At 43.7% G+C, this 22,055-nt stretch overlaps 1 protein-coding gene across 1 annotated transcript in view; it reads right to left on the bottom strand.

Annotated features, from left to right (window-relative positions):
* Positions 1–2,544: 2,544 nt before the first annotated feature.
* RAD23B (RAD23 homolog B, nucleotide excision repair protein) overlaps positions 2,545–22,055 on the bottom strand; it is a 177,517-nt gene continuing 158,006 nt past the window's right edge. The window contains exons 9-10 of the mRNA XM_029604901.1: positions 21,645–21,809; positions 2,545–4,314 (exon numbers count right to left, since the gene is read on the bottom strand). Of these exons, the coding sequence (XP_029460761.1) occupies positions 4,201–4,314; positions 21,645–21,809 (279 nt within the window). The 3' untranslated portion in view covers positions 2,545–4,200. The remainder of the gene's footprint in view (positions 4,315–21,644; positions 21,810–22,055) is intronic.

The following is a 22,055-nucleotide window of genomic DNA, read 5'->3' as shown; positions in this document are numbered from 1 at the left end:
GAAGGAGGCTCCTGCTAGGAAGCCTAGCACTAGATTGAGGTTCCATAGGGATACCGGCCACTTTAAGGGTGGATGGATCTGCTTGACTCCCTCTCAGGAAGCGGGAGACGTCTGGATAAGATGTTAGGCTAATGCCTTCCACTTTGGTTCTGAAGCATGCCAACGCGGCCACCTGAACCTTGATGGAGTTGAGGGACAACCCCTTCTATAAACAGTCCTGCAGGAATTCCAGGATCATGGGAATTTTGGCTGTCTGCGGAAGGATGTCGTGGTCTTCACACCAGGCTTCGAATATTCTCTTTATTCGTATGTAGGTTAGCGATGTGGAGAACTTGCATACTCTGAGCAAGGTGTCAATCACCCCCTTCGAGAATCCGCTCTTTAGACGTGTCCTCTCAATGGCCAGACATTAAGAGAGAATAGAGTTGGGTCCTCGTGGAGGATCAGGCCTTGCTGGAGCAGATCCCTGTGTGGAGGTAGAGGGCTCCCCGTCACGAGTCTTCGCATGTCTGTGTACCACGGCCTTCTTGGCCAGTCTGGGGCCACTAGAAGTACTAGTCCCCTGTGGTGCTCTCTTGCGGATGATCCCGCCCAGTAGTGGCCACAGGGGGGAGGCATATAGCAGGTCTTCCTGTGGCCAGGTCTGGACCAGGGCATCAAGTCCTTGGGACTGTGGTTCTCATCTGCGACTGAAGTTGGGAACTTAGGATGCTGGACCGGGTTGCCAGAAGATCCATGGCTGGGGTTCCCCAGCGGTTTACTATCAACTGGAAGGCTGTGGTCGACAGCTTCCATTCCCCTGGGTCTAGACTTTCTCTGCTGAGGTAGTCCGCAGAGACATTGTCTTTGCCCGCGACGTGGGCGGCTGAGATCCCTTGTAGGTTTGCTTCTGCCCATGCCATTAGGGAATCTATTTCCAGGGACACCTGTTGGCTTCTGGTTCCCCCCCTGGCAGTTGATGTAGGCAATTGTTGTGGCTTTGTCAGACATGACTGATAGGTTTGCCCTGGAGTCTGTGACAGAACCGTAGGCAGGCTAATCTGACTCCTCGGGCTTCTAGTCAGTTGATGTTCCACCCCGACTCTTCCTTGTTCCATTGCCCCTGGACAGTCAATTCCTGGCAGTGGGCTCCCCACCCTTGTAGGCTCGCATCCATGGTGAACAAGACCCAGGTTGGTGGGGATAGCCTTACTCCCTTGCTTAGATGGTCTTGTAGCCACCATTGGTGCTGGTTCCACACTTCCTCCAGGAGCTGGAGGCGAACGAGTAGTCCTGGGACATCGGGTTCCATCGTGACAGTAGGTAGCACTGTAGCCGTCACATGTGGGCTCGCCCATGGGACCACTTCCAGGGTTGATGTCCAGGTCTAGCCCGGCCTGGGTTGATTAACCCGATGGTACAGACGCTGGCAGGCGATCTGTGCAGCTATCTGAGCCTCAGAGACCAGAGACTTAGAAAAGGTTTTCTACCTTACCTTGTCTCGGTGTTTCCCGGTGGTCTCCGGCTGCGGGGGGAAGAGGAAAGTACCTTCACCGCCGCACTCTGTATTACACCCTCTGCCTCTTAGCTGCTCCCATTGCCGGGGGCTAAGTCCACGCCGGGAACCGGCTACCAGCCCGAGGCCTACCCTCTGAGGGATCTCAGAAATCACCTCAGCAATCTCAACTGGGGGAGGGACTCTTAGGTATCACCACAGGAGAGCGGGGCTCATCTGTTCAGGTAAGATTTCTTCTTTGTTTGGAATTTTCTCTTCTTTGGTTTGAATACTCTAACACTGAGCAAGCGTGTATAGAGTCCCGAACTGCTATGGAGACAGAAAATACTGAAGAGCAGAGCTTCCTGCACAGGTAAAAAGTACTGGTGCTGACGTCTGATTAAACTCTGACTCATCCAACTGCTATCAGAAGCACACCATACCCATTGGTCCTGAATCTATCTGCTACATGTTAGGAAATGGTTATTACATTTCTTTATAAGTGTGTTAATTCTGGGGTTTATATATTATTCTTTGAGTCTTCACTATTGTTTTTTGCTCTAAAAGTCAGCCTGTGGTAGAGTGAGCACCAGTCGATGGTGGCTGGGTTTTTACTGGCATGTTTTTGCTCTTTAGATTATAGTGTAAGGTATCCTGTTTACAACTTTTTGGATGTATGCTCACCATTTCTTTTGGATCTCTCCTCTTTTGTGGTCTAATTTTAGGTATAGGATTAAATTTTCCTTGATTTTTTTTTCACTCATATAGTTGACAATACCTAGACTTTCCTTTTCAAGTTGTCTTGATTTATGTACACTTTAAAATGTAAAAACAAAACATTTTTTTAAAAAGGTAAACTAAAAGGTAGAACACTGGTTTTGGTAAATGACAATGTAAAATCCAACCAACCCCAGAAAACCTGAAAAAAACATGTTCAATACTGCACCAGTGTTAGTTCAAATTAATTCCTCCTATGTTTAGGTTTGTATTTGGACTATATGTATTTCTGACCCACAAGACAGCCCACTTAATATACAGGGAATTCAACAAATCAAAAGAAAAAGTTAAAACACTCTCCAAAAAGAACTTTTAATTTGATGTGCATAACATTTTTGGGTGAAATTTGATTGTTCTTTTTTAAAAATATATATTTAAGTGTATTTTACAACAAATTTTCCAAAAGGTGGCATTTTCATAGCAGTTGTAACCTCACAGTTCTGTGGCACCAACATCTCCATAGCAAAACAATGTCTGTAAATTAATTCTGTGGTCAAAGAAAAACAAAAACAGAACTATAAAAAAAATCCAGATCAAAACAAATTACAAGGATGAAATTAGTTGTTTTTCATGCACAAACTGTATTCAGGTTGGATTAACCTTATTTTACAAAAGAACATGGTAGGCTAGAGACACTTTTTGGTGGGCTGGAGAAAGTGAAGTACAGTATTTGTAAGGATCAACAAAATCAGTTTTGAAGTTTGCTTTCCCAATGCACTAATGGAGACTATTTTCATATAGGGAAAATATATTTTTCAAACTGGTTGCTATCCTATAAAACATGGTTTCTCTGATCATTTTTCAGATTACTCCAGAACACTTATTCTCTAAATATGTACCAATAGTTTCAAGATGGATACCCAAATTGCACCTCTGTAGCCTTCTCAGCCATGGAGCTTGAGAAACTTTCACATGCCATACAACCAGGTACAGGAATACCTCATGACGGGCAACAATGATCACTTAAGCAGCCCCAGTTTTGAAAGACAGTATTCTGAAAAAGTCAAAATTTTTTAAAAGCCTTAATAAAATTTAGTTTTTGTCAGATTTCTCTCCTAGTACAGGTTTATCACACCTCCCCCTTCGAGGAAATACTGATTTTTGTTGATCTCTATACCTTTCTCCACTATCAAAAAAGGCTGATCACACAAAATGATTCATCAAACCAAACATGCAACAATTGTTTTAAAACCTTTACTGCAATATAACATTGAAGTAAACAGTAATTAGATATCTACCATTTCTCCCCCTCACCCCAAAAAAAAAAAATGTAAACAGGAAAATAACTTGCCTGTCGTTGTACAGCTTCTCAAATCTTATCAGAAAGAGGGCATCTCACATTCAATGATCAGGCGGTAATGATTTTCATTTGAAGTTGAAATTTCTTAAAGCATTTAACATGAGAGAATGCTTTTTCTCTGTGCACTAATATATTGTTAAGCGCAAAATAACTATCCATCTTTATTTTGGCATGTTTTACAGTAGCTCCAAAACCTTTAAACTGATCTCACAAAGCCATTATTCAGTTTTACCATGAAATGCAGACTGTAAGATCTAGGTAGCAAAAGTTATTCCTAATACCATGTTAATAAAAAAAAAAAATGAAGCAGGGCATTACACTAAATTTCTGGATGTAGTACACTAACGTAAATAGTGAAAACCTACAGAAGTTAACCTACAGTTTTTATCAGAAGACACCTTACATGCCTGCAAAGCTGATTTTTGGTTGTAAAATATATTACATGTGGACTGCTGCACCTGCTTACCTAAGCAGACTTGCACTGTATTTATTCTTACCCTATTTCCTATATTATCCCAGGCCCAACCCTTTTACTACCTTATACCAAACATGGTGGATATGAGCCCAAATCATCCCCGACAATCCAGTGAATAAAATTAGTGTAATGCACTGGTGTGAACTGTGAGAATACATGTACAGTCTCTTCTTTTCAGTCATCATCAAAATTCTGTTGTAGAAGGAAGTTGGCTGCCAAGTTCTCATTCTTCTCACAAGCAAAGTATGCTTGTATCACAAGTCCTTCAGGGAATCCTAATGCCTTTAACTACAGGAGAAGAAAAATGTGTTTCAGACAGGCACAAAGCAATATACTGCCCTTTACCCACCCAAAGTAATTACTTAAAATCTGACAACATTCACAATTGTATGTTAGCTCAAAAGAGAAATGTATAAAGCACGTTCTTCCTGTAAATGGTGTTTTCTGTAGATATTATGGCTAATTCATCCTATGTGAACGACATCATCCAGTGGCACCTAATGGACCACCTCTCTCATAGCTAGTTGAGCTTTTGCTTTGAGTATGTACAGGAATTTCCACTTAGCTGTAGCCTCATGAGCTATCGGTCTATTTTAGAGCTAAACCCAGCTAGGTGGTCAACTCTCCAAGAAGCAGGCAGATATTAAGTATGGCTAGTTTATCCTATGTATGGAAAATAGCTTGCTTTTTCCATCAATAAGCAGGGCTGAATTAGCCATAACATGTGGAGAGTCCCAAACTGAAGGCTGCAGCAGAATTTACTGAATAAGCAACATGGACCCCACCATGGAGAGTAGACTGAGGGAACAAGCTACATAAACTGCTTGTCTGAATTTACTGTCACTCAAGAATGTCCAGATAGTAATCAAACAAAGCAAATGTTGCTTACCTGTAACAGGTGTTCTCACAGGACAGCAGGATGTTAAGTCCTCACATATGGGTGACATCACAGTACGGAGCCCAATCACGGAAAACTTCTGTCAAAGTTTCTAGAACTTTGACTGGCCCCTACTGGGCATGCCCAGCATGGCACTAACCCTGCAGCCAGTAGGGGTCCCCCTTCAGTCTTGTTTTGAAAGCTACAGGTAGTGCCGAAAAATAAAATTAACCCAACACCGCAGGGTGGCGGGCAGGTTTCGTGGAACCAACATCCTGCTGTCCTGTGAGAACACCTGTTACAGGTAAGTAACATTTGCTTTCTCACAGGACAAGCAGGATGATAGTCCTCACATATGGGTGAGTACCGAGCTGAGGATGTCCTAACACGCACCAAATGTACCCAACGGCGTGCAACAGGCACAACAACTGGGGTGGAATTTGGTAGAGGGCATCCGGAACCCTATCGGGCAGGCAGAAGGGTGTTGGTACGTCACGTTGGAAAAAGGTTGAGGACAGATTGGCCGAAGATGGAATCCTGTCTTCCGGATTTGTCCAAGTAATAGTGGGCTGCGAAAGTATGGAGTGAGCTCCAGGTAGCAGCTCTGCAAATGTCAGGAAGCGGCACTGATCGTAGGTGTGCTACTGAAGTCGCCATGGCTCTCACAGAGTGTGCTTTAACACGGTCTTGAAAAGGAATGCCTGCTTGCTGATAGCAAAAAGATATGCAATCCGCCAACCAGGAGGAAAGAGCCTGCTTACCCACAGGTTGCCCTAATTTGTTTGGATGGAAAGACGAATAACTGAGTGCTCTTCCTGTGGGCAACTGTACGGTCTAGATAGAAAGCTAGAGCCCGTTTACAGTCAAGGGTATGCAGAGTCTGTTCCCCTGGGTTGGAGTGAGGCCTGGGAAAGAAGATAGGTAGTATGATGGATTGATTAATATGAAACTCCGAAACTACCTTGGGCAAAAACAGGGTAAGCGCGGAGTACCGCCCGGTCCTGCAGGAGTTTAGTGTAAGGCGGATAGGTGACTAGGGCCTGTAACTCACTAACCCTGCGAGCAGAAGTGATAGCTAAAAGGAATAACACTTTCCATGTGAGATATTTAAGGTCACAGGAGTGGAGAGGTTCGAAAGGTGGTTTCATGAGCCAACAGAGAACCAAATTAAGGTCCCAAGAAGGGGCCGGAGGACGTAAACGTGGCTTGATATGGAGCAAGCCTTTAAGAAATCGTGTTACGAGGAGTTGTACCGAAATAGGGACATCCCCGATTCCTTTATGGAAGGCGGCTACTGCGCTGACATGCATTCTAATGGAAGAGGTCTTTAGACCGGATTCTGATTAATGCCAGAGATAGTCCAAGAATTTTGGGATTGGACAGGAAAAGGGATCAAGGGACTGTGAAGTGCACCATGATGTGTACCTTTTCCATTTATAGGAATAAGATTTTCTTGTGGAAGGCTTCCGTGAAGCAATCAGGACACGAGAAACTGATTCGGAAAGGTTAAGTGGTTGAAGGATTAACCTTTCAACATCCATGCTGTCAGGGACAAGGCTTGAAGATTGGGATGGCGTAGGCATCCGTCTTTTGAGTGATCAGATGCGGGTCCGTTCCCAAGGGAATGTGCCTGCGGATGGAGAGATCCTGGAGTATGGGAAACCACACCTGGCGCGGCCAGTGAGGTGCTATCAGGATCATGGTCCCTCTGTCCCGACGTAGCTTCATGAGAGTCTCCGAGAGAAGAGGAAGTGGAGGGAATGCATAAAGCAGACCGGTTGCCCACGTGAGGGAGAATGCATCTCTGGGCTGAGAGTGCTTGCTCCGAATTAGGGAGCAGTAATTTTCCACTTTGTGGTTCTGAGGGGACACAAAGAGGTCTATTTGGGGATACCCCCATTGCTGGAAGAGAGAGATCGCTACCGATGGATTGAGCGACCACTCGTGCGGTTGGAAGACACGGCTTGGTATGTCTGCCAAGACATTGTTCACTCCCGGCAAGAAGGTGGCCCTGAGGTACATCGAGCGGGAGAGCACTTCCACCCAAATCTGCGCAGCTTCCTGACACAGAAGGAAGGAGCCTGTGCTGCCTTGCTTGTTGATGTACCACATGGCCACCTGGTTGTCAGTCTGAATCAGGATTACGTGATTTGATAGGGAATCCTGAAAAGCTCTGAGAGCATATTGGATTGCTCGAAGTTCCAGGAAATGTATCTGGTGTTTGGCTTCTTCTAGAGACGAAGATCCTTGCGTCTGTAGATTGTTTACATGAGCTCCCCAACCGATGTTGGAAGCGTCGGTGGTGAGAATGATTTGAGGATCTGGGAGATGAAGAGGGCAAGCCTTGGAGGAGATTGGTGTGATCTTTCCACCAGGCGAGAGATAGACGGAGTGCGGTGATGTAAACAATGGTTGACAGAGGCTGAGTGGCTTGAATCCATTGTGACCTCAGAGTCCAATGCATGATTCTCATGGCCAGGCGGGCCATTGGTGTCACATAGACTGAGGACGCCATGTATCCCAGCAGGACGAGGAATTGGCGAGCTGTTGCAGTGTGTTGAGACTGCAACTGGTGAGCTAGAGACACGAGGGTTTGAACTCGCTGCCGAGGGAGAAAGGCTTTTGCCTGTAAGGTGTCCAAGTCTGCCCCAATGAAGGATAAGGTTTGAGATGGGAGTAAATAGGATTTCTTGTAATTGACAAGAAATCCTAGAGATATTAGAGTGTGAATGGTCAGGTTCAGGGAGGACCGAGCGACTTGCTGGGTTGGGGCCCTGATCAGCCAGTCATCCAGATAGGGGTAGACATGGACACCTTCCTTCCTGAGAAAGGCTGCGACAACTACGAGGCATTTGGTGAAAACTCGTGGTGCCGTTGCTAGGCCGAAAGGGAACACTCGATATTGGTAGTGCTTTTGGCCTACTAAAAAGCGGAGATACTTGCAATGAGCCGGAGCTATCGCAATGTGGGTGTAAGCGTCTAGGAGGTCTAGAGAGCAGAGCCAGTATCCTCTTTGTAGCAGAGGTAGAAGAGAGCCTAAGGTTACCATCTTGAACTTCTCTCTTTGAAGGTACTTGCTGAGGGCTCGTAGGTCCAGAATTGGACGAAGTCCTCCTGACTTTTTTGGGATCAGAATCCTAGGCCTTGTTGTGAAAGAGGGACAGGTTCTATTGTGTTTGACTGGAGAAGGAGGGAAACCTCCTGCTCCAGAAGGACAGAGTGGCCGGTTAGTCCCCATGTTTGCAGAGGTGGGGAGTCCGGTGGAAGAGTTAAGAAGTTTAGGTGGTAACCCTGAGCAACGATTGCTAGTACCCATTGATCGGTTGTGATTGAGTGCCACTTTTCGTGAAAGTGACCTAATCGACCTCCTACTGGTATGCTTTGTAGAAGGATCTGGCTTCCGCTCTCCAAGTGGAAGTCAAAAACCCGAAGCAGGCCCTGGCTGGGGAGCTGCTTGCGGTTTTTGCTTTCGAGGCTGGCGAGGCTGAGATTTTTGATAAGGCCTCGGTCTGGATCTTGTTGGTGGGGGATAATACTTCCGTGTATGGAAGAATGATAAGGGAGGAGGAATAGCCTAGTGGTTAGAACAGTGGACTATGAACCAGGAGACCAAGGTTCAAGTCCCGCTGTCACTCCTTGTGACCTTGGGCAAGTCACTTTACCCTACATTGCCTCAGGTACAAAAAAACTTAGATTGTAAGCCCTCTGGGGATAGAGAAATACCTACAGTACCTGAATGTAAACCGGTGTGATATCTCAATTGAGATGAATGTCGGTATATAAAAATAATAAATAAAAAATAAATAAATAAATAAATGATTTCTTAGAGTCCTTCTTGAAGGGCTATTTAGAAGGGAAATCAGAAGGTATCGATGAGAGCTGCTTGAGGGTCTCATGATGGTCCTTTAATTCAGCAACTATTTGTTGAATTTGTTCTCCAAATAGATTATCCCCTAAGCAGGGCAGGTCAGAAAGTCTGTCTTGAACTTCTGGGCGAAGATCAGAAGACTTGAGCCAGGCCCAGCGTCTTGCCGAAATGGCAGCCGCAGATACTCTAGTGGAAGTGTCAAAAATATCATAAGCTGTTCTAATTTCATGTTTTCCTGCTTCAAAGCCTTTAGTTACAAGGGCTTGAAGATGTTGTTGGAATTGTTCAGGCAGGGTTTCAGAGAAATCTTGTATTTGCTTGAAAATGACCCTATTGTATTAGGTCATGTACAGCTGATAAGAAGCTATCCTGGAGATAAGCATGGCCCCTTGGTATACTCGTTGACCAATATTATCTAAGAACTTGTGTTCTTTGATAGGAGGTATAGATGAGTATGGCTTCGTCCTTTTTGCTTTCTTTTGGGCTGATTCAACCACAACTGAGTGGTAGTCAAGCTGAGGTTTTTGAAAGCCAGGTGCTGACTGTACGAGATAAGTAGAGTCAGCTTTTTTATGTACTGGAGCAAAGGATCCAGGATTCTCCCAATTCTTTTTTAGGTCAAGAAAAACCTGATGAATTGGAATGGAAGTGATCACTTTAGGGGCATCCAGGAATTGGAGAAGCTCCATCATCTGGTGCCTGTCATCTTGCTCCGTCTGAAGCTGAAAAGGGACCAATTCCGACATTTCCTTCACAAAATTGATGAGAGGTCCTCTGGAGGAGAACGCTTTCTACTTTCAGTAGGAGAGGGCAGTGAAGGTAAATCGGTGTCTGTGGACGTATCCCCCCCCCCCCCCAGGTGTCATAAGGATCAGCGGGCTGACCTGTAGGACCAGGAGGGGGTTGGATACCCAAAGGTCCCAGCTGAGGCTCTGAGAAATTCTAAGGAATCACCGGGGGCACCGAGAATGCCCTGGCGGGCATCGGTGCCGGCATCGAAGGCGCCGATGTGCATATCGCCCCCGATGAATGAATCGGTGGCGAGGGACGACATGGCATCGATGGTTGAGGCACAACTCCTGAAGGAGGAATGCGGAACGGTGTTTCTCCTCCCGATGATGCTGTCATCGGGGAGCGCACCGGGGCTGTCGGCGACCCAGGAATTACCGGTGGAAGGGCGGTCATGAGCGCTTCCATCCGGGAAAGCAGCGGTGCCAGCGCTGCTGGAATCGGGTCGGTGACCGGTTCCACTCTCGGCGCTGGAGTCTGTGCCAGAGGGACCTGGAACCGTTGCATCGCCTTGTCGATGGCCTCCTGGACCAGTCTGTCCAGTTCTTCCCGGAGACCTGGGGTAACAAGACCCAGCTCCGTAACGGAAGAGGGAGGCTGAGGCAGAGCCGGAGGGACCACCTTTACAGGTGGAATCGCGACGCCCAAACCCCGATCGGGTGAGGGTTGCCTCGATGTCTCGCTCGCAGGAGTGGACGGTGCCGCTCCTGGCCGGGGCTTCTTCGATGGAGGCTCGGACGGTATAGAGGTCGATGAGTTCGGTTCCTCGAGGGTCCGAGACTTGCGATGCCGATGCTTCTCCCTCAGATCCCCTCGATCTTCGGGGGAAGGGACGGGAGTCGATGGCCGTGGAGACGTCAATGGCGGACGGTCACCAGAGGATTGTCGACGGTAGTGCGACTTCGACGGTGCCAGTTCCGAAGACGTCTATGCAATGGACGGCGTCGGGGTGTGAGCACGGAAAAGGAGTCCAATCTTCTCCATTCTGGCTTTGCGACCTTTAGGTGTCATCAAGGCACATTTGGTGCAAGTCAGGATGTCATGCTCACTACCTAAACACAATACACAGACTCTATGAGGGTCTGTGATAGACATGGTGCGCGTACAATCTGGGCACAGACGGAAACCAGACGCCATGGCAAAAAATTGAGCCACGGTACGGTCGACGGCCAGTAGGCCGCGAGGGTCAAACTAGACAGTAATCAACGAAAAACGGCAAAAAACTTACCGAAGTACCGCGGGCTGAGTAAAGAAAGAGGAGGGACCCCTGTGGGGCAAATTTAACCTTAAAGAAGTCCGTGAAGAAATTCCTTTCAGGAATGTGGTCAGAGCTCCTTAACCGTGAGGCTACTGCTGCGCGGAAAAAAGAAGACTGAAGGGGGACCCCTGCTGGCTGCAGGGTTAGTACCATGCTGGGCATGCCCAGTAGGGACCAAAGTTCTAGAAACTTTGACAGACGTTTTCCGTGATTGGGCTCCGTCCTGTGACATCACCCATATGTGAGGACTACCATCCTGCTTGTCCTGTGAGAAAGGTGTGTATCAATGACCATGTTGCAGCCTTACAGATGTCTTTGAGACAGCTCACAGATGAGCCATGACTTAACTTGATGAGCCTCAATTGTCTAATTTATAGGCCTGCTAACGTGGAGCAGCACATGCTGCAGTATGCTAGCCAGCTGGACAATGTATATTTTGGCCACTGTTCTGCCCAATGTATTGGTATCATAAGAGATGAATAATTGAGAAGGCTAACGATGTGGCCAAGTTATTCCCTTGTAGCAATCCAAGGCCCATTTACAGTCCAAGGTATGAAGGGCTTTTTTGCCTTCATGTGCATGAGTTTTCAGTTAGATTGTAGGCAGCACAATTGTTTGATCAGTATGGAAATCTGACAATCTTAGGTAGAAACTTCAGGTGGATGTGGAGCACTACCCTATTGTGAAAGAACATAAGGTTGATAATGAATTAAAGCCTAGTTTGGGGACTCTTCTGGCTAAGTTTACTGCAACAAGGAATATTACGTTCCATGTTAGATTTGTGTGAGGCCATCTCCAACATTCAAATGACAGCTCATCAGGTGTGCCAGGATCACATTTAGATCCCACACAATGGGAGGGTTTACAACTGGTAGTTTAGTATGCTATAAGCCTTTCATAAATCTTAATACTAATGGATAATTGGAAGTAAGCTTACCCTCAGTTTGAACATGGTAAGTTGCTGTGACATCGAGATGTATTCTTACTGATGAGGTGGCAAGGTCAGATTCACACAGTAAGAGCAGGTTTAGTAACTTTTCATCTACATGCAAATGGATTCAAGTTATTGTGTTGACACCATGCGGAAAATTGTATCCATTTGAATCCATGAGCTCATCTAGTGGAAGATTTTCTTGAGGACACTAATATGTCCTCCACTGCTTTAGGTAAGGACACAGAGTATTCAACATCCAACCTGTCAAGTTGAGGGAGGGAAATTTTAGATAAAATAAGCTTCCTTCTTGAAAGAACAAGTATGGATCTGATCTGAGATGTGTTGGAGGATGACTGGAGAGCTAACTACATGAGTATACCAAACTTCTCTGTGCCATACTGGAGCTATAATGATCAGACAGGTCCGGTCCTTCAGTACTTTCTGCACCCTTCTGACTTTCAGAGGAATTGATGGAAAAGCATTCATGAGATCTGCATTCCAGTCTAGCAGAAAAACATCCCAAGCAGATCTGAGTTTGCTGGGAGGAATGGAACAAAACTTTTCTAAGTTAGTTTTGATGCAAATATATGGACTGCTGAAAATCCCGAGACTGAAGGACTTGTTGGCTGTGGAATACAGAAGGAAACATTTGTGTAGATTAAAGATTTTGCTGAGGCAATCTGTCAATGTGTTGGTGATTCAAGAAAAGTAGATCACTTGCAGTACAGCTTAATGTCTACAGAACCACTTCTAGATATTTATCGCTTCTTGGCACAGTCCCCAAGATCCCATGGCTCTTTGTTCGTTCATATGGCAAACTGTTTGAAAGATATTTTTCCTTGAAGGAGGCAAGTGAAAGTTGTTAGAGCATACATGATCACTCATTTTGAGGGAAACAGATTGGAAATTGTTTCTCCAGGAATGACCAAGTCCCTGGAGTTCAAAAGGGGCCTGTGTGAGCCCCCCAACCTTTTGTGGGGTCACTCGTTTAAGATTTCTTGGTGAGGAGGCTTGATGTGGCAGTGCTCTTTCCTGTGAAATGAAGGGGGTCTAGCCACAATTCCTGCTTTATTTCTGTTGAAATCTGTACTTTGGTTTTAGGGGCAGAATCCGCTGGTCACGCTAGAAACGAAGGCCCCTCTGTAGGTGACACATATGAAGATGGGTCAGTACTGGAGTCTGCCATTGATTGCTGCCATGTGACTGAAAACAACCAGCACTTCTCTGGCAGTTGATTATCTGTATTCAACAGTCTGTAAAAGCCAATGCCTAGAGAGTTTAAGTTCAATCAGAAGGAAGGAAAGCTCTCTCCTGCAGAGAATCTATCCATGCCCCAAAGAACTTTATTTTCTGTAATGAAACCAGTTAACTTCTCTAAATTCACAAGGAAACCCGTCAACTAAGATGTATCAATTTTTCCAGGGAAGTAAGAACTTTCTGGTAAAGAAAATCCTGGATGCCCCGACAGTGTAAGTGTGCTGCTACTACAGCTAGGCATTTGGAGCACACACGGTGTGGTTGAAAGGGAACACCCAGTATTGACAATGAAAATGTTCCAACATAAAACGCAGGTGTTGCCACTAGGAGGGGTGGAAGGGGATATGAGCATAAGCATCTTTTAGATCTAAAGCACACATCCACCCCCCTACCCCCCCTTTCTGGATGAAGGGAAGGATTGGGTGGAGAGACTTCATTTTTAATTTCTCCAGGAAATCTTAATTCTTTCAAATCCCCTCCCCCAATTTCTTGAGGATGAGAAAATAGCAGAACTAGAATACCTGGCCATACAGATGAAGAGGGACTGGTTCTGTCACCCGCTATTCAAGGAGCGACTCCAAATCCAGGCAGAGCTTAGTCAAGCGAGAGATCTGGATTGAAGACTGAGTGGTGAGGTAACGCAGGAAGCTGGGAAACATACAAGTAGTATCCAGACTCCAGTACTGAGAATCCAGGAGTCTTTGGTTATCTTGCTCCATTCTTTTAGGGAGTGAATGATTCTCCCCCCTACCAGAAAGGATAATTGCTGGGTTTGAAGCGTGGTCAAAACCTTGGCCCAGACTTGGGTTGGACCTGTTGTGCTTCTTTAGGGTCGATGGCATCATGTTTCTGAGCATGAGTTGAAGTTGTTGCTGTTATAGTTGTAGAGACCATATCAGATAGCGCTGGAATTGTGGAAGGAGTGTCTCTGGAAATAAGGTCTTTTAAAAATGTAGAATGTATGCCTTGCAGAAGATGGCTGATTGGTCCCACGGAGAGGGTCTAAACAGTCAAGTGTTTAATATGAGCTTCTGTTTCTCTCAGCTTATCTACAAAGAGCTCATCACCAAAGCAGGGTACATCTAACTTTTCGTGCACATCTTCGCATAGGGTAATGGCTCTCAACCAAGCTATGGTGTGAGTTGCAATGGAGCTCAATGAGGAGCATGAGCTGGTATTTAACACCTCAGACTGAACAAAGATGGTGGCACATGCACTCTTTGGCATTCAATAGTAGCTGAGGATATGCGATACTGCTCTTATCAGTCAGAACACATGACTGTGTACAAAAGCTGAAGCTAAATATTGAGCCATTTATTTAAAGACTTTTATATACTGGTATTAGTGGGGGACATCATACCAGTTTACATTCGAACTTTTAAGTTTGAATGTTAACTTTTAAGTTCTTTTAAGGTTAAGGTGTTCTTTTAAGGTAAAGTTCTTTTAAGATCTTTTAAAGGTAAATGTTAACATTCAAACTTTTAAGTTCGAATGTTAACATTTAACTGATGAGCAGTAATCCATACATTAACCATGAAGCTTTGAAACATCTTTTTGTCAAGGTTGTCTAGCAGCTTGGGGATCTTTTTCTGGCAGTGTATTTGAATATATATTAGTTCTCTTTGGTCTTAATAGCTGATTCTACTTGTACTGAATGATGGGGTAATTATACTATTCCAAAGCCTGGAGATTTCTCAACTCTGTACTTGGCAAATTTCCTTGCTCCTAAGGCATGGAAAATTGAGTTTTTCCCATTTGTGAAACTTGCAGTATATGATGAACTGGTATTGCTGCTGGATCCAATGGAACTTCCAGAACCTGAAAGAGGCCTAAAACATCTGATCAAGGGTGTGTGCCCTCATGTGCATTCACTCCAAGAGCTTTTCCTAATTGACCAGAATCCTGGAGTAGGAAAGGTCTTCCAGGGGAGACGAGTGCTCTGGAGGGATTCCTGATCCCTCTTTGGAGCCTAGAGGTGAGGGAACACTAATTTAGAACACCAAATGATGAAGCTGGTGATTTACAGATCCCTCAGTCGCCTCAGAGGAGAAAGCGCCTGATGTGAATCCTCAGCGTGGCTAGAGTCTACTGCATGTGAATACAGTGAGTTATAAGCCCCTTAGAGGGTTTCTGATGGAGAATCTATGTGTACTGAGAATTCTGGGACTCCTTCTCGTGGAAGTAAAGACATCTTGGAAAGAAAAGGTTGAATGGTACCTAGCCATTAGGAAAATTAAAAAAAAATCCTTCAACTCTGCTACCTGGTGTAGGTGGAGGAACATCTTATACTAGAATGGAATGAGTACATCTTTTGGGCTTTGTAGAATATATACTGGTGGCCAACTGGAAATAAGACACTAGAGAGCAAACATGATTCGGTGTTTCTAGATGCAGACCTTGTGATAGTATTTTCGTTGGTAAGAATGCTCCAATAATCTGTGGTGAAAGGGGAAGCATACCTCTTCTTACTCCAGTGAAAAGCTTGCCCTGACTAGCATATACTGCATCCAAAGAGTTGCAGTGCAATGCATTGATGCTTCCAACGGTTTAATGGGCAAAGGCGCAGATAACTGATGTCCCGAGGCTCTATGCATAGACAGCGTTGATGTGCCCTTGTGTACCTGTGCCAATGCACTCGATCCTGTGTTTCTTTGGCATCAGATGTTCCAGTGGGTCCCTTCTTCAATTCATGGCAGCTATGTTTACTTATTTATTTATTTATTTATTTATTTGAAGCTTTTATATACCGAGGTTTAGCGCATGCCTTCACCCCGGTTTACATTGAAACGAAACAATGATACATAGAACAAGTAGTGAAACAAAAGTATATGCATATAACAGGTCATGGAGCAGGTTGTAACAGGAAATAACTAGAATAGTTTAAGCCAAATAGCGAAAATGAATATAGAAACGAAAAACGAGGAAGGTATATACAAACTCATGTTCTAAATACAAGAAAGTATGAGTGGGAGATGAAGGAAAGAAGGGGGGGAATGGGTGGGAGGAGGAAGGGGTAAATATCTGCGGAAAAGAGAAGAGGGGAGAAGGAGGTGGAGGCTTAAGGCATCACAATTGTAATTTGCTTAAATCATCATTGAAAGTCTGGCTGAAGATCCAGGTTTTCAGTTCTTTTTTGAATGATTTATTATCGATGATATTGGTGAGGTAGCATGGTAGGACATTCCAGAGTTTTGGCCCAGCTATGGAGAGAGCTCTATTTCTGGTGTTCGTAAGCTTTGCCATGGGATATGTGGGTAATTCGAGAAGTCGTTCGTCAGAAGTTCTGGTGTTCCGTTGAGGTTTGTGGGGGTGGAACATTTTACTGACTGCGGAGTTATCTGTATTGTGTACTGCGTCGTGGATGATCGTCAGGGTTTTGTATTCTATTCTCTGAATGATTGGTAGCCAGTGTAGACTTTTTAATACTGGGGTGATGTGATCCGATTTTTTATTTCCGGTCAGTACTCTAGCAGCGGCATTTTGCAGTAACTGTAGTGGTTTTATGGTGGATTTGGGGAGACCTAGTAACATTGAGTTGCAATAGTCTAGGCTGCTGAAGATCAGGGATTGTAGTACTGTTCGGAATTCCTGATGGTGGAGGAGCGGTTTTAGGTGTTTTAGTACATGAAGTTTATAGAAACCTTCCTTGGTTTTGGTTGCTATGTTTGTTTTTAGGTTAAGATCTTTGTCGATCCATACGCCGAGGTCCTATGTTAAGTTTTTTAGAGGTATGGAGATGTTGTTGATTAGAAGAGAGTTGAGGGAGATGGTTTGGTCTGAGACGTTTCTTCCAATGAGGATACATTCAGTTTTATTCATGTTTAGGCATAATTTTAACTTGTTGAGCATGTTACTAATTGTGGTTAGGTGTTTGGCAGCAGTGCGGAGAGCGTCTTCTATTGAGTTGGTGATAGGGATGATGAACTGAATGTCATCGGCGTACAGAAAGAAAGTTATTCCAAGACTGGAGATGAGGTGGCAGAGAGGGATTAGGTAGATGTTAAAGAGGGTGGCCGAAAGGGCAGAACCTTGTGGTACACCGGTGTCTAGAGGGAGGGGTTTTGATGAGATGTTATTCATAGTGACCTTGAAGGATCTGTTATTTAGGAAGGAGGTGAACCATTTGAGGGTGGTGCCGGAGAGGCCGATGTTTGTGAGGCTAGATAGAAGGATTTTGTGATCAACGGTATCGAATGCCGCGGAGAGGTCTAGGAGTATTAGGAGGTGGTTAATCTTGATGTCAGCACTTCTTAGAATTTCATTGGATAGGTTGGCGAGAAGTGTTTCCGTGCTGTGATTTTTTCTAAATCCGTGTTGATTCGCGTGTAGTATGTTGTTTGATTCAAGGTGTTCGTTTAGTTGGGATAAAGCAACTTTTTCTGTCAATTTGGCTAGTAGGGGTAGATTGGAGATGGGGCGGTAGTTATTCGGGTCTGACGGATCTAGGTTCTTCTTTTTTAGAATGGGAGTGATGGTTGCTGATTTTAGTTCAGTTGGGAGTTCGCCTTCTTCTAATGATTTGTTCATGATGGCGGCTAAGATGGGGGGCGATGATATGTGCCATATCTTTGAGGTTCCGTGTTGGGATAGTGTCAAGTTCATGACGCGCAGGATTTATTTATTTATTTATTTACTTGACCCGAGGATTTGGCCTTTTCTACTGATGGGGGGAAGATATTTTAGAGCTGGTACTCAACTCTATTCTCGGTGAGGCAGATGAAGCTGTATTTCAGGAAGAGGATTTTCTGCAGCTTCTATAAGACTTACAAAGCTCCTTCATTTTCCAAGCCCTGGACTGTTACATTTGCTGGGACATACTTCCAAAATTGTAATAATTCACTCGGTCCATGGTCTGAACCCAGGCAGCAATAGCAGAGTTCATGTCCATCATAATGGCCATTTTCCTGCCACACAGTGTCTTTATACCCACTTACCTTTTTTTTTTTTGTAAAGGTAGTACTAAAAAGTGCTGTTTGGCGGCTGCTGAGAAAACGAATCAACTTTAAAGGTAAAAGTTTAGGAAATTTTTTATAAAAAAAAAAAGCAGTACGTCTCTGCTAATGCTTGGACAACAAAAAAAAGACTGAGAGGCCTTCACAAAGCAATGCCCAAGCAGGAATTCCTGAATATAGTCAGTACAGCAAAAGCTCTACTAGTTATTAGAGAGGTCTGTTCAGTGCAGCTGGATAATGTCACCCACATGTTATGGCCAATTCAGCTCTGATTAATTAATGGAACTATCCGCCCCCCCCCCCAAACAAATTTATGACTCCTAAAACTACTTTATGCAAACTGTTTTACTCATCACTGGTATAGTCTCTACTTCTAACTACTGATACAAAGTAGTATGGACTCCAGTTGCTGTGCCCTTCACTCAGTTTTACTTCCCAGATGTGAATCTTCTGATATGACCTAGCCTGATTTTCTACTTCACTGATAAATGTAGTATTATTTTGGATAAAGATAGTTAGATCAAGCCTTCAGCCAGAAGACAAACTATATTCACCCAAACTGCCTCACAGATCAACACTATCCACATCATTACATCATATACAGTGTGGCTTCCATTTGTCTTTTTGATCACATTAGTCTGGACTACTGAAGAGTCCACAGCAGAGTAAAAAATATGTAGCAGAAGAAAAAATTCAGGAACTTTATTTAGTACAGGGAGTTTACATAATAGCTGGCCAATTGATAAAGGTGTCAAGTTCATTAAATAGACTGGAATATTTTAAGATATGCACATTTATAATCTAGCTGCACAGCCAAACCCAGTTTGAGAATTCTATGAATGTCAATCTAATGGCCGATGCATATTTCTTCTAAGCATGGCTTGATACAATTAAATCCTCTCCACTGTTTAATACCTTTATCCATGCCATAGCAATGTTGGTTGTCTTGCCTATATAATCCACTGTTTTACTCTTTAATAGTATAGCATTCATTATTCAGTTTAAATGCTAATTTCACCACTTGGAAAAATTAGATTAATTTTAGTGAGATATACTATTAGATTTTATATTTTACTTCTAATTGTATACAACAACATTCTTCACATTTATAAACAGCCACATAATTAGTTGGCTTATGACTGCATATGGTGTCTCCCTATTGTTCTTGGGGCATATTATCTAAAGTTCCTAGATTTTTTTCCTTCTGCTTTTTTTTTTTTTTTAATTGTCTTTTGTTATGATCTATTTTACAACTGCTATTTGATAGTTATTTATTTATTTTATTTATTTAAATTTCTTATATACCGGCATTCGCGATGGGAGTCGCATCATGCCGGTTTACAAATAACAAGGTGTGACAACAGAATAAATACTTAATAACTTAAAAACATTAACATGTGATAGAAGAATAAGGTAGCAGTTACAATAAAACAGGGATAAAATGCAACTTGGAATGAAGAGAAGGCAAAAGAGAGATTAACACTGAGATAACAAAAGAATGACCAAGGTAAATAAAACCAAGGTAAATAAAACCTGCCTCATTAAAAAAACATTATTGAGTTGTCAAAGGTTGTTGATTACCCTGACGGGAGTTCTTAGTTGCTTGTATAGTAGCTTCTATAGAAGCTACAATTACCATGGCATATACAGTGTGACATCTTCTGGCTTTTATTTTTTTTTTGCACTGGAATCTTTGTAGATTGCGATTAATTTTGTTAGTCCTATAAAATATGATATAGCACACCAACTTTCAAAATTAAAAAATCTTACCTTTAGAGGAAATTGAAAAAGGTCATATGTATCATGTTTTTGTCAGTACATTTGATTTTCTCCAAGACTAATACAGTTACAAGTACTCTTAACACTTGCTATAAATGAATCTGTTAGGTGCACACTTATGTTACACCCTCTCAAAAGTCCACTCCATTGGCAGTTTATGCTATGAGCTTATATTAAATGTATCCAGTGTGATTTCTGCAAGGATGGACAACCCAGCACCAAAATGTACTTAGATTTATAATAATGACAATGGTAAAGTGGGAGTACCCTTCCAAAACTATGAACATTAGCATCCTAACAATTAAAAGAACCTGAAAGAGGATGTCCATGATTTGCTATGTTTGTCATATGAATTAGTCTGAAATGTTTTGCTGGTAAAGCAATATAACATTTTATAATGTTCCCATCACAAGGTTTGCAACTGAAAAATTCAATGAACATTAAAAAAAAATGAATTACAGCAATTATGTTTAGTCTGAAAAGATATTTGGAATTGATATTAATCTTGTTCTGCCTATATGTACTATCCCACAAGAAGGGAAATCATGCAGAAGCATAGCTTTAGTAACGCTATCTAACAAATCTACAGAAGGGGTGCAAGTGAGTGGCTCTGGGGAGTGAGGGTTTTGAGTGGTGTGTGTTCAGGAAGAATGAAGGTTGCATAATTATGAGGGGTACAGAGCTATGTTTAGTGTTAGCAGGATTATGGGGGTTGTATAGGGTTGTGTTTAGTGTGGTAGTGTATGGTTGTATGGTAGAGGATGTGGTTATGAGTATGCCTGGGTGTTCATGAGTGGTTGCATTTAACTTGGAAGTGTGTTGTGTTTGCGTCTATAGTGGTGTCTGCAGATACGGGGGAGGGGAGGAGTATAAGTGGGTGAATGTATGAGGTAATATACCATATTTTTTTGCTCCATAAGTCGCACCTAGGATTCAGAGCGGGAAATTAAAAAAAAAAAAAAAAAATAGTGGGCTAAACCGGTTCTGTTCCCGGGCATCTGTGCGTCTTATGGAGCAAATTAGGGGAGGGCATAACATGTTTTTTTTGTCCCCATTCCAACCCTTTAAATTTAATTAACTACAACCCCCACCCTCCTGTCCTCCCCCCCACCCCCCCCAAGACTTGCCAAAAGTCCCCTGTGGTCCAAGCAGGGGTCTGGGAGCGATCTCCTGCACTCAGGCCATCGGCTGCCAGTATTCAAAATGGCACCGATAGCCTTTGCCCCTACTATGTCACAGGGCTACTGGTGCCATTGGTCAGCCCCTATCACAAGGTAGGAGCAATGGTCGGCCGGCACCATCTTGTGCTCCTACCATGTGACAGGGGCCGACCAATGGCACCGGTAGCCCCTGTGACATAGTAAGGGCAAAGGCTATCGGCGCCATTTTGCATACTGGCAACCGATAGCTCGAGTGTAGGAGATCGCTCCCGGACCCTCCGCTGGACCACCAAGGACTTTTGGCAAGTCTTGGGAGGGGGGGGGGGGGGTCAGTAGGGTGAGGGGTTTTTTTTGTTTTTTTTATATTCGCTCCATTAGACACAGACATTTTCCCCCCACTTTTGGGGGAAAAAAGTGCATCTTATGAAGCGAAAAATATGGTGTGTGTAAGGGCTGTGAGTGAAAGAGGTTTTGTGGATTATAGGGTTTTGCCTTTGTATTTGTAGGTAAGGGTGTAGTTGGGGCAAGGGTGTTCTACATGAATGTTTTGGGGAAGAGGAGTAAGTTAAAAGTTTACATAAAAAAAAACTTTTTCCAACTTACGTGATTGTTTATCATTTATTAGTTGGGTTTATTACCAGTCTTTTTGAAGATGAAACTCACACAGGGCAGGTTACAACAGTGAAATGGCTACATATAATCCAGGTATTTGTAGCTTGACACTGAAAGCATTAAAATCCTCACCCTCTCTATAGCTTCTTTTTCCTGAGGTGTTACTTGAATGTAGTTCATGTGACCACTTCCAGCTTCAGCTGCTACTCCACCACTGCTGCCTCCTCCCTGACCACCAGATTCTTGAACTGGCTCATTTAACATATGGATGAATTGTTCTTGATGTTGACTGATTTGCTGTGGTGCATTAGAGGACAAAATGAGACAAATCACACTAAATAAAGCACTGCTGATCCATCCTGCACACAAATTTAAAATATATGCACATTTCCAATCAACAATGTATTACATCTCAAAGGCACTAAGATGACAGTATTTTGGAACTGTGAAGCACTGAACAAGCCACAAGAAGTTTTCCCCAACAAGCTCACTGGTACGGTCAAAGGAAGAGAAACATGCAAAATTAAAGAAAATTTTAACACA

The sequence above is a fragment of the Rhinatrema bivittatum genome, chromosome 1 (assembly GCF_901001135.1).
Source record: "Rhinatrema bivittatum chromosome 1, aRhiBiv1.1, whole genome shotgun sequence".
NCBI lineage: Eukaryota > Metazoa > Chordata > Amphibia > Gymnophiona > Rhinatrematidae > Rhinatrema > Rhinatrema bivittatum.
This window is presented reverse-complemented; position numbering and strand designations above follow the sequence as displayed.